Source organism: Octopus sinensis, linkage group LG18 (assembly GCF_006345805.1).
Source record: "Octopus sinensis linkage group LG18, ASM634580v1, whole genome shotgun sequence".
In the NCBI taxonomy this organism is placed as follows: domain Eukaryota; kingdom Metazoa; phylum Mollusca; class Cephalopoda; order Octopoda; family Octopodidae; genus Octopus; species Octopus sinensis.
Genome location: NC_043014.1, coordinates 31,297,246 through 31,310,675, shown reverse-complemented (window position 1 = coordinate 31,310,675; position 13,430 = coordinate 31,297,246). Strand labels below are relative to the sequence as shown.

The 13,430-nt window shown below is 37.2% G+C and overlaps 1 protein-coding gene across 1 annotated transcript in view; it reads left to right on the top strand.

The window, feature by feature from the left end:
- The window catches only part of LOC115221291 (glyoxylate/hydroxypyruvate reductase B-like), a 12,280-nt gene extending 682 nt beyond the window's left edge, over positions 1-11,598 (top strand). The window contains exons 1-5 of the mRNA XM_029791438.2: positions 1-45; positions 2,162-2,336; positions 7,888-8,066; positions 10,482-10,890; positions 11,372-11,598. The exon at positions 1-45 is cut by the window's left edge and continues 682 nt beyond it. Of these exons, the coding sequence (XP_029647298.2) occupies positions 1-45; positions 2,162-2,336; positions 7,888-8,066; positions 10,482-10,735 (653 nt within the window). The 3' untranslated portion in view covers positions 10,736-10,890; positions 11,372-11,598. The remainder of the gene's footprint in view (positions 46-2,161; positions 2,337-7,887; positions 8,067-10,481; positions 10,891-11,371) is intronic.
- The last annotated feature ends 1,832 nt before the right edge of the window (positions 11,599-13,430 follow it).

The window sequence follows — 13,430 nt, the reverse complement described above, 5'->3', positions numbered from 1 at the left end:
TTGGAATGGCTCTGTTATTAGCAATATCAAGGAAAATCATTCAGTGTAAGTAAATGATTCCTTTTAATTTTTAAGACACAAAGAAAACGATGGGATTTGTTTGTCTCCTTTTTTAATACCTAATTGATTAAAGTCTTCCTTCATTATGTGTGTGTGTGTGAATTAAAGGTAATGCTAATGCTCCTTCGTCATAATTATTATTATCAATGATATTAATACGCTTAGTTTTTTTTGTTTTTATTTTTGTACGTATCTGTGGTATGTGTTACACTTCACAGGTTGACGGAAGAAAAGGTTGAAGAGAGATATGTTGCCTATCTATCTGTCTGTCTGTCTGTTTGACAGTAATTCTGTCTGTCTGCCTCTCTCTCTCTCTCTCTCTCTCTCTCTCTCTCTCTCTCTCTCTCTCTCTCTCTCTATCACACACACACACACATTCTCTCTCTCTAACACACGCACACACATATTCTCTCTCTCTCTCTCTAACACACACACACACACACATTCTCTCTCTCTCTCTCTCCTCTCTCTCTCTCTCTCTCTATCTATCTATCTATCTCTCAGCAAATAGCTGTGGATGTTACTGTTACTTTTCTACCGTTGAAGGGAGAGGTAAAATGTTTATCAGTATTTTCGGAGTAGACTAATGCACACATCGAAAGAAAAGTAAATACATAGATACATACACACATTGTTAAATTAAAAGCGGGAGAAAGGAGGGATGGGATACAGAGGAAGTGAGAGAGAAAGAGAGAAAGTGAGAGGGACAGTAGATACATAGATCGAAAGAAAAGTTGATACATAGATACACAGACACATTGTTAAATCAAAGACAAATAACTACAGCAAATATTGGAAGTCACTTTCACTTTTCATTACCACACGAGGATAAAATTAACTCGCAAGTGGCTGAGTACTCCACAAACATGCATACCATTAGCATAGTTCTCAGGGAGATTCAGCCTCACACAGTATATGACAAGGCTGGCCCCTTTTAATTACAGCTACAACTCATTTTGGCATTTATGGGTCTCACAGATCTGGAGGCCAAGCCCCCAGATAAACACTGATGTGCTGGCTGTTGTTATCAAACTGAGAGTGAGTCCCAGGCGAAGTCACTACACAACGGAAACGCAATTATTTCGTCTTAGCCTTCACTGTTTATACTAAACACTTGATATTTTTTGCCTTACGATATGGAACATTTCCTTTCCTTTCACTCTTTTTAAAAAATGACACTCCATCGCTTACGACGACGTGGTTCCTGTTTATCTGATCAACGGAACAGTCTACTCGTAAAATTAACGCACAAATGGCTGAGTACTCCACAGACATACATTCTATAATGTAGTTCTCAGGGAGATTCAGCCTCACACAGAATGTGACAAGGCTGGCCCATTTGAATTACAGCTACAACTAATTTTTGCCAGCTGAGTGGACTGCAGCAAGGTGAATTAGAGTATCTTGCTCAAGAACACAGCGCACCACCGGGAATTGTACTCATGATTTTACGATCGTTGGCCGAATACCTCTAGCCATTGAGCTACGTACCTTCACTCTCTTAACCATAGAGAAAAGGAGTGAAGCGATGGAGCCAGAGAAAGGAAAGCCTCAGTCATTTGAATCGACAATTAGACTGTAATGCGATCGATCTTTTCTGGCTTCTTTGCTTTTAACTATGAAGAAGTGGGGAAAAAACGATATGATTTGGAGCGACAAGAGATATAACTGAGCCAGGATTCATGCAAACTTTCAAGGTCCACGGTCAGATTTATCATCGGATTGACTCTCTACTACTTCTCTCAAATGAATCACCAAAATTCCTTCAAATATATTTTATGGGTGATTCTCAGCAAGAAGGGCAAGAGAGGTGCAAGAACATATCCAGCATCAGGATGAACATTGTAGTGTCTCGGAATTTTTTAGAAATTTCTCTCGACCTTTTTCGAGTAGCGTGTGTATTGTGATAAAATATATGGTTATGGACTATGTGTCTAATTTCGGCATGTTTGGCATTAGAAATTTTTTTCGTTTGCCCTTATTTATAAGTTGTTTATAAATTTAACCTTTAAAGGTATTTTTTAATATGCTGGCCATTGATAAAATTTTTTCGAAAAAATTTTTTATCCTACATTAGATGTGTATATATATATATCTTCAGGTGCTGAATATTTTCCGAAGACATTGAAAAAAAGTTTGTATCCACCAGAACTTTTGGCACATGACGTCACAGGAAATGCAATTGGAATAATTGGAATGGGAACCATTGGCTACAAGCTGGCAATCAGAGCTCATGCTTTTGAAATGAAGGTGTTGTATCATCAAAGAAGGCAAAGGTGAGTGCTTTAATTAGATTTGTGTTTGGGACATTACAACAAGTGAATTGAAGGATAGATGCATGGATTTTAAATACTTTTTGAGTCTGAAGGAAGAGGATGACCTATGATCCTTGTAGGCTCTCAAAGACTGGTTAGATAGATGCTGTTTACGTTCTGTTTAAACTGTTGCAGGAAAGACATGAGTGTGGAGGAGATTCCAGAGAGAAGAAATTTCTAGGGATGAAGAAATGGGTGTTGTCGTTTGTGCAGGGAAAGAGAGGAGGGCAATAAGGGTGATGAGTGGTGGATGGACAAATGGTACAGGGCTGGGCAGTGTGGATGGGGCTACGAGACCAGCCTGCTCCAAAGTGCAGAGACCATTATAGCAGCAATAGAAAAGTGAGTGAATGAGTGAGTGAGTGAGGGAGATATATAGATAGATAGATAGATAGATAGATAGATAGATAGATAGATAGATAGATAGATAGATAGATAGGTAGGTAGGTAGGTAGGTAGGTAGGTAGGAAGGCAGACAGACAGACAGACAGATAGATAGATGGATAGATAGATAGATAGATAGATAGATAGATAGATAGATAGATAGAGAGAGAGAGAGAGAGGGGGGAAGGAGAGAGAGAGAGAAAGAAAGTGGAAATAGTAATCCTGTAGGGCCAGAGGTTTGAGTGCGTCCATTAATGACAGAATGCTAATCAGCCAAGTGGCCCTTCAGTGGAGGCAATATGTCAGTGTGCGTAACAGTTGTAGAAACCGAGATGTGGGTACCCCTACTATGGGATTTTGTAGAGTGTTAGGAACTGTTAGAGACTGATATATCTTTTGGGTTAAAGAGAAGGGCTAGTCATTGAGATGTAATCCTAGCTGTACTAATGATGTGCTTTTGCCAGGAGAGAACCTTGGTGATAATGAGGCCCACCATTTGGGGCAACTGTGAAGGCTCATTCTAAGTGCCATTCATGTTTCGAGAGTGTGAGATGCAGTGGTATGAGTAATGCTTGAGTCTTTTTGGTGGGAGTTCTTTTAAAAGAGACAAGGTTGACATGTCCCTACTATGGGATACTCTCAAGATCTCAGTTTATAAGATCAATACAAGTTAATCATCCAGTGACTAGGTTGCATGAAGATGATGCATGGATCGAGAGGGTTATGAAGGAATGAAGGATCGATGTTGTTGGATGCCAAACACAGATGAAGGTTTTGCTGATGTTCGGAGCAACTACATTGTTTTCACTAACTTCGCTGAAGCCAGATCCCACTGGTGAGTGGCATAAAAGGTCTCTAATAGATTTGCTCAAAAGTTGAAATCATGGAAGGTAGACAGATAGATAGATAGATAGATTGAGAGAGAGAGAGAGGAGAGAGAGAGAGAGAGAGAGACTGAGAAAGAGAGATTGAATATGACCGACAACATCATTGTTAATGGATATCTCTATAATCTTATAAAAATTTGGCTGGGTCCGAGGGTTTCCCTCTCTCTCTCTGAAATTGGATACATTGAAACATACGTTCAAATGTCAGCATATATCTCCATGGAGAGTGAGAGATAAAAGAGTTTGATTGAACAAGTGAAAGATCTCGGGTACATGTAGGGAAGCAACTTCATAAACCTTATTATATTTGCTGTGAAACACTGACCACTTCTGGATCGAGCAAACCAACGATGGTAAGAGGGATTTCAACTGATATCTGACTGTTCTGCGTTTTTTTTGGATTTTTTTCTAGGTCGCAAAGGTTGTCCTCTCTGTTCCATTATAACATTTTCTATGAGGAGAGGCCTGCTGAAGGTGAAAATCAGTTACATTTACTATACATTCATGCATACATGTTGGTGTTGGTGACCCCCTTCGGTCAGACACTGACCATGGGTTTGCACCTAGAGAGTTACCCTCTGAGGCACAAGTCTGGGCAAGGTTGTTTTATGGAAGACCAGCAGTCGCCCATGCATACCGGCCTCCCCTCTCCACGTCACCGATGTTGTCCAAGGGAAAGGCAAGGGCCGATACAGCTTGGCACCTGTGACGTCGCAACTCATGTCTACAGCTGAGTGAACTGGAGCAACGTGAAATAAAGTGTCTTGTTCAAGAACACAACACGCAGCCCGGTCCGGGATTCGAGCTCACAACCTCACGATCGTAAGCTCGACGCTCTAACCACTGAGCCACGCGCCTTCACTACATGCATACATACATACATACATACATACATACATACATACATACATACATACATACATACATGCATACATACATACATACATACATACATACATACATACATACATACATACATACATACATACATACATACATACATACAACTATTAGAGGTATCGATGTAACCCATAATTTGTTTGTGGATGACCTGATGACTTAAGTGATAAATGTTACTAATGCAAAAAACAGCTGAAATAGGAATGGAATTTGGCCAAAAGAAATGCTCGCATTCGATTGCTGAATGGAGAAAAGCATTCCCTCAAGCCCAAAATCTGAGCATCAACGGCCTCCATCTCTCCTGTCCCACACAAAGAATGCTACAAATACGAAAATATTGATGAAAACATATCATATGAAGGCACTGTGAATAAAGATAGAGTAATCCGAAAATATTAACCAGACTTCTCTTTATAGAAGACAAAATCTCACAATGCATTTGTGGTACTAGAACTGATTCAGACTTTTGGAATATTTCACTGGATTGTAGAAGAAATCCACTCCATAGTCATTAGAACCTGCAAGAGTTTGGCTTCAACTTGAAGCTCACACAGAAATAGTGATACCGACAAGCTCTTACTAAGAAGAGATGAAGGAAGATGAGACTTGAGATCAGTGCTGATGGCCTTTGAATATTGTATAGCCTCTCTCAGATAACATCTGCTAAATAGCAACTGTTAAAATATATACATAAACTTAGTAATGAAAAACGAAGAGAACAACATCCTACTCATCAGCAACAAGCTCCTTAGAGAGCTTCTCTTCCTGATGGCCTCCCATACAACCCCAAAACAAGATGGAGAAGCAAAGATGACCTGAATGTGAAACGCTCAGCTTACAAACAAAGAAGACTATGCATTATCTTGCATACATATGTAACAGGATGAACGGTCTGTTACACTGGATGGGTGCAGCTCTCATCCTTTACATAAAAATATTAATCGAAGGAGAGTCAAGACTTCTGATTAACTTCAACAGCATAAATATTTTATTTCTGGATTTGCAATATATACATTCTTCTTTCAGGACGAATCGGTAGCCTAGGAGCTCGTCGCAGTAGTCAAGTGGAGTGAACCAAATCCTATCCGTTCAAGCATAGTGTAGCAACGCCACGAGGTAGCAGTTTGAGAGAGCTGCTACAACACGACCGTCCTGTTCGACTGTCAGCGTTCGAGAGACCGATACGCGGGAAATTTTGCTGTTGTTAGTTTTCTGCGTATGCGCATGAGGGAACTTCCGGCAGGCCTCCTGGAAGAATCCAACTCTGCGCATGCGTGCTGAAGATTTCCAAAACGGCGTCACTACACATGCATACAGACACAAAGACATGAAGACAATGATATTGACAAGAAATACGACTTACCTTAGACTCCTGACTGCTGCATCACAACGCACTTCGAATGCTTTGCATTTGCAATCCAAGAACAGGAGATTGCTATGAAACACCTAGTGAGCATAAGAAACAATGAAGCCCTTAAAGCCTGAAGATGCAACCGAAAATGTAGATTATATCACGTTTCATGTGATTAGCAGTTGCCCAAAAATCTCATCAAGGTGCTACTTACCTATGCAACACAGCGTTGACGCTAAAACAGTACACAATGAACTTTGAAAAAAATTACTGTCCTGGAATAGATATAGAAAAGCGCCCTGCTATCAAATACACGCTCAAACATCAACACAAGACCAGATATTGTTGTTTGTGACAGACAAGAAAGAGGTTTGTTTTCCTGCTGACATAGCATTCCCAATTGACAGGCTCATGTCTAGCTTTCAGTCTGCCTCGGATTAATTTCTTTGATAAGTTTCAATTGTGGCCTAGATTTATTTATAATTTTATACACCATTATCTCTACTAATCTTTACATACTACTTTTCTTTTCTGTTTTTATATTTTTCTCTCATTATTCTCTAACCTGGTCACTGACTAATTTTACTTTTATTTCCTTATCTTATTAGGCCAAAAGCCAATCCAAATATTTCTGGAAAGACTGGACGTTCTACTTAGTTGGTCAAGAATGCGGTTTAAGGCATTTGTAATCTGACTTTTCTCAAAAGTCAGCAGAAGCAAAAAAAAAAGTACAAATAAGCATGAGAAACCATGCCAACAGTTAAGGGCAATCCTATGATAAGCTTAAGACGACGATATGTTAACTTCTCTGATAAGAAGAGAGGCGTTGAGATGTTAACACGAACCGAGGATGGGCTAAAAGAATAGATAGATTAAAACTAGCAGGCAAATACAAGATCTGGTATTTGTGGTTTTGCTTATATCTCTGTATTGCTTGGCCCCTTCTCATAGATGAAGCAGTACTCTCGAGAATGCAGATCATGGAGCCCAAGTGCAGTGTTTGAACCCAAAACATAAAAACGGACGAAAGGCTGCTAACCTCAATAAAATATTAAAGCAATTTGTTCTGGAGCACACTTGTTTATTTTTGTTAGACCAGCCAATGTCCTTTCTGCCAGAGTGAAGGCTCGGTTTACAAACACTTCTCATCACAAACAAACCAGTTTACGAACAATGTTTTGACCATAGAATGTCTCAAATAACGAACCCGCAAGCCGACAACAACGGTTGGCAGCAAGTTGAGAATTTCAGCGGGAGAGTGTCAGTTACTGTCTAGCTTTCGGTCAGTGCACATCTCTGCTTGAATCCCCTGCGCCTCTTTTGAATTCCTTATGGGGAGAACAGTTTCGGTTGACAAACATTACGAGTGTCGAACGGTCTTCAGGAATGAATTTGTAAAGCGAGGTTTCACTGTATCGACACAAAGCCTGAAATTCGTGGAGAAGGGCTAGTCTATTACATCGAGCCCAGCACTCAACCGGTATGCATTTCATCAACCCCGAAAGGATGAAAAGCGAAGTAGACCTCGACAGAATTTAATCTTGGAATGTGAAGCCGGAAGAAATAGCGTGAAGCATTTTGTCCTGCGTGTTAATGATTCTACCTGCTTCCTGCCATATTAGACCAGCCAATATCAACACGGAAAAAAAATACCGGAATTTACCTCCCTTCTACTATAATTTCAGATTCAGCATAAACTTTTACTAGTTTACTAGTATTTACGATACTTATGCAACAGTTCTGTCTTTGAACTGTCTGTCTGCTTGACAACACAACAGCCACACCTGCTTCTTATCTGAGTGTTTGTAGTAGGAAGTGCTTCTAACTGCAAACACCGCTCTTATTCCAGAAGTAAACCCATCCGTTACAATACTAAAAATAGATGCAAAAAAGTAAGAACAAAATATTATTCCTCATACACACATTCCAGAAACTAGTTAATATTTTGGTTAGAATACACAATTAATGAATTAATCAATTTCTTCAACAGGTCCGAAGAAGAAGAAGCAAATGTGGATGCTCAGTTTTATAGTAGCTTGATGGACATGTTACCATTGTGTGACTATGTTATGATTACCTGTGCTTTGACACCACAAACATATCATTTGATTGGTCACAAGGAACTGGACGTAATGAAGAAGACTGCAACTTTAATCAATATTGCCAGAGGTAGGTACTTTAATTTCCTGTCACTAATAGTTATGAATGTATGACAAACAAAAATAGACAAGTAATAAAATGTTTGATTTGACATTGGAACTTGATGATATGAAGTGATGATCTTTAAAAAGAAGGAATGGTGAGTGGTGAAGAATTTAATGGTATTGGACTGGCAGTTAATTACTGGTATATAGTTATAGGAAGTTTTTTATGTCTTGGTTTCTTTAACATTGAATTAAAGAACACAGAATGAAATGACCTAATGAGAGGCATTGGCCTGCCTTAATACTAATGAGTATGATTATTATTATTATTATTATTATTATTATTATTATTGTTATTATTATTATTATTATTATTATTATTATTATTATTATTATTATTATTATTATTATTATTATTATTAAGACTATATAGGACCGAGGTAACTATATAGGACCTGTAATGCTTCTCCTATCGTTTTCAAGTGTGTAGTGCAAAACAAAAATGGCCAAAATCGACACTGAGTGACGGAGCAAGGTTTGAAAAAACTTCATATATTTTCAATTTTTTTTTTCTACTGAAAAGGCGTCTCCTTTTGTTTTTAAATGTGTAGGGCAAAAAAATATTGGACAAAATTATTCTGGAAGGTGGGGGAGATTCATAATCATTTTTTTTCATAAAAACTTTCCCCCATATCAATTGCAGGGGTGTGGTGTATAAGAAATTTGAAACATCCTCCTCAAAACGGAGAATATCCAACTTAGGAGAGTGTACTACTCCGAAAATACACCAAGGCTTTCTACTCTGAAAATTACCCAGCAACGACAGGATACTCAGCTAGTAATTTTATATATATTGGGTCATCCCATAAATAATGCGATTTTTTAAATACTTCTTTAATTTTTCAAAATTAAGATAAACTAAGTTCTTTTTTAATCTAAAATATACTCTCCTTTTTCTACAATGCTTTCCCATCTATCTAGTAGTCTTGCAAGGCCCCACTTCAAAAATTCACTTGTCCGTGACAAAAGATACTCTTCCAGTAACAATACTGTTACTGGAGTAACATCTACAGAATTCATACATTTTCTGTCCAAATGACTTTGAAGACTGTGGAATAAATGATAATCAAATGGGGCAATGTCCGGCAAATATGGTGGGTAGGGCATCGTTTCCCATTCAAACTGCTCCAGCCTTTGGAATGTCATCCTCGCTGTATGTGGCCGAGCATTATCCTCATGGAAGAACACCTTTCGTCTTAAAACCAAAGATAGTTGTTTTTCTTCTAGTGCTGACTTAATCCACTCAAGCTGCTCGCAGTAGATCTCCTTTGTTATCGTTTGGTTTGGGTTTAAATGTTCAAAGTGGACTAAACCTTTCATATCCCACCAAAAATATAGCAACACCTTCCTTAGCCTGGGGTACCGGTGTTTCTCCTTTCCCTACCCAGTCTTCGGTGTTTGACATTTTTATAAAGAAACCATTTCTCGTCACCAGTCACTATTCGGTTCAAAAAAGGTTCATTTGTGAGATGTAATAGTAAAGAAGAGCACACATGCACTCGCGACGCGCGTGATTAGACTCGGAAAGTTTGTGAGGAGCCTGTTGACCCAATTTGCTCACTTTTCCAATGGCACGCAGGTGTCGATAAATGGTTGAATGACCAAATCCAAGCCTCTCTGCTAGTTCCTCGACAGTTACGATGGGATTTTGTTCCACCAGGGTTTGCAGGACGTCCTCGTCGAGCTCTACAAATTTTCCAAGATGTGACTCGTTTTCTAGGCTGTAGTTTCCGGTTCATAATTTCTAGAACTACCGTTGACACTGGCTTACGCTTATTGTCCGATCCCAATATACTGCATTAATATTCCTCGTACTTTCCGTTGCATTTTTGCCTTTATTGAGCTCAAAGCAAAATATGCCGAATATGCTCCTTTGTCACTTCTATTATAGATTTGAAAAAATAACTTAAAATCGAACTGCACTATTCAAAATTTACACTAAGAATAAGTTCAAGGTAAAATTACTACCTGCTTTATAGCAAGTTGATGCAGGTAGTCCATCCCGTCCCCCTCCGTCTTTTAGTTCACGCAAATGGAAAAAACCGCATTATTTATGGGATGACCCAATATATACATATATATACATATATGAGATAATGGTGTCATTGAGACCCAAAGGTGTCAGGTAATGCTGAATAAGTGCTATAGACAGACCATAGTTAAGTTCCAGATTTGGTAATATTGCGAATAAAGGGTTCAACGTTGCGTAATGAGATAAAAATTTATGCTCTAATATCTATACGGCCTTGGTTTTTTTCTTATCTCATTACACAAAATTTCATATATATATATGTATGTATGTATGTATGTATGTATGTATATTGAAATTACCAACTCTTTCTTTGCTTTCTGTGATTTTTTTTTTGTTTTTTCAATTTAGGAGATATCATTGACCATAGTGCTCTTGTTGATGCATTGGAATCAGGAAGGATTGCAGGAGCTGCCCTGGACGTCACTACACCTGAACCCTTGCCAGTAGACCACAAACTTTACAACTTCCCAAATGTTATCATTACACCACACTGTGCCTCAAACACAAAAGAGGTAGCATATGAATTGTGTGACACAGCCTTCAAAAACATGGAGCTTGGTCTCCGTGGTGAACCAATGTTGTCTGAAGTGATACTAGACTAGGAGAGACATTTTCATCTGCCTTATTGGTGGTTTTAAATACAGTAAGAAGAAGAAGAACAAGAACAAGAACAACAACAACAACAAGAACAACAACAACAACAACAAAAACGATGGCGACGATGACAACAAAGGCAACGCCGGCAATGACAACATCGGTAAAAATATTAATAAAAATCAATTAATCATTGAAATTAAATCAGTAATGATAGTTTTTTTTTGAGTTTTTTTTTTTTTTTCTGCTGGGGGTTATTTTTATTTGTAAATTTCGAAATGAGTAAAAACAAAATTCACTTTTTTGTTATGAATTCTGCGTGGAATAATTCAGAAATTACGAGTATGAAAAAAAAATTATTTTCAAGTTTTGCTTTTTTTAAAAATCTTCTCCCAATTTTCCTCCCATGTTTTGGAACACGCGCGTTGGCCCCAAACTAACATTTCGAATGTTTTTTGACACAACTGATCATTTTCTCATCGTGTAGATGCTGGTTGAATCAGCAGACAAAAAAGAGCGAGGGGCCTCAATAAGGTTTGCTTGAAATAACGGCTAAATCATAAGCAGGAGATCATGAATAATCATTCCTAAATAATTGTTTCCAAACTTTTACTATTTTAAATCACCTTTTCCTTCGGTTATAGGTATGATAATATCCGAGACGCATGTGTAGGCGTCTTTTAACCAACAGATGAAATGAGGGCATGAGTGAGGCCTTATTAATACACAGTGTCCATAAATTATCTTTACAAATTCGAAAAATTTAGAAAGAAATATATGGATAACTCATCAGGTTATGTGTAATCAATAGAATCCACGTGAAAGTGTTCTGATGTTTATAATATTTGTTTGCCGTTGTTTTCCAATAAATTCTGCTGAGTTATTCTTATGTTTTTTTTGTCTGAATTTTTCAAATTGTAAAAGTATTTTATGGACGCCATGTATGATAAATTTTTAGTCTTTAAAGGTCCATATCTGTTTTTATTGTTCATTAATAATAATAATTACAATAATAATAATAATAATAATAATAATAATAATGATAATGATAATGATAATAATAATAATGATAATGATAATAATAATAATAGTAATAATAATAATAATAATAATAATAATAATAATAATAATAATGATGACAATGACAATGATAATGATAATAATAATAATAATAATAATAATAATAATAATAATGGTAATTTCTTTTCTATCTTTCGTAACTGGTGTACAAACAGTAAACTACATCTGCGCAAAAATTTTCTGTAAAATTAGACCCTGTGAATCAAACTGAAAAGATCTTGTCACAATATTGCATATACAGGATTTGTTGACGCATAGGAAGGTAAAGAGTGGAGACAGAAATGTTAGACATACAATATTAGCGAATGATTTGGAAGTTTAGAAATACAACACATTTTAATAGAATCTCGTTCTTGAACTCTTCTTAGCGTTCAATATGTCTGCTAAGAGTAGGAGATCGTGAATAATCAGTCATCAGAATACTAAGTTTTATAACTGTAATTGGACAGTTATTATATCGGGTATTGTTATTATATTCAAGTGAGGAAAGGTGAATTTTCTGTTAACAGAATTAGGAATATTTAAGAACTAGTTTTTGACTGGATTTCATTCGGGTCTATTCTCGAACTGCCACATTAAAAAAAATTAAAAGTCTTTAAAAATAATGGAAAGTTTATTTAAAAAAAACTGATTGAAAAAGCAAGTATGCAAATGAATAATACAGTCTCTCAAAAAGCAATTACTCAAACCCAACTCAATTTCGTAGAATCAGTGTCACGAAGTGAACGCATGAGTCAGGAATTTGACTGGCAGAAGTGATCAGGTTGCACATGCCAGTCCTTTTGACACCCCACCCCACCTGTGTTTTCCAATCCTAAAAGACAAAATGCAAACTGAATGGTTGGGGAAAATGAGAAAGGAAAAATTTAATGGAAGGCTTACTCGGGCTAACGGGAGGTTGGCACATATGCAACTGATGTTCAATAAGAAGAGAGAATTGTGCAGCGTTGAGAGGACGGCGTGGGATTTTAAGGTGACTGTGGCCGAAAAAGAAAAAAAATTGTTAAATACGGGTGAACAGTCTTCATGAAAATAAAACACGTAGCTTACAGTTGCATTTGAAATGACGCAACCATCCAAAAAGCGATATAGATGGCATGGGTACTAAAAAAACATGAAAAATAAGGCCTTAGGTTAATAAACTTAACAACTAACAAAATCATATTGGTTTACATTGGATGAAGTGTTCACCAAAAAGTGAAAAAGATAATAAAGTGAAGAAATAGGAGGTGCAGATGAGGGCAGCTGCATCGAACTCTCTCATGCACCAAATGGCAATCGCTAAAAAGCATTCGTGAAGTAAAATCATGTAGCAACACCGAATGGCGGTGCCCCAGCATGGCCACTGCTCGTGAGCTGAAACTAGATAAAATATAAAATATAGAAATATAAATATAGCTCATTGGAAAATTAATGTTCAAAGAAGTAGGAAACCATTGTAATTTTTTGAAGAAATCGAGAGGCATTTATTTCTATGACCCTTGAATTAAGATGCCTAAGTAGCCATGGAATAAAAGTAATTCAGCTTTAATAACGGACCTATCTATCCATGCAAGTAAGGATAAAGTAAAAACATAATAGCATTGTATTGTGTGAAACTATTGACGCGTCATTAATTTTAAA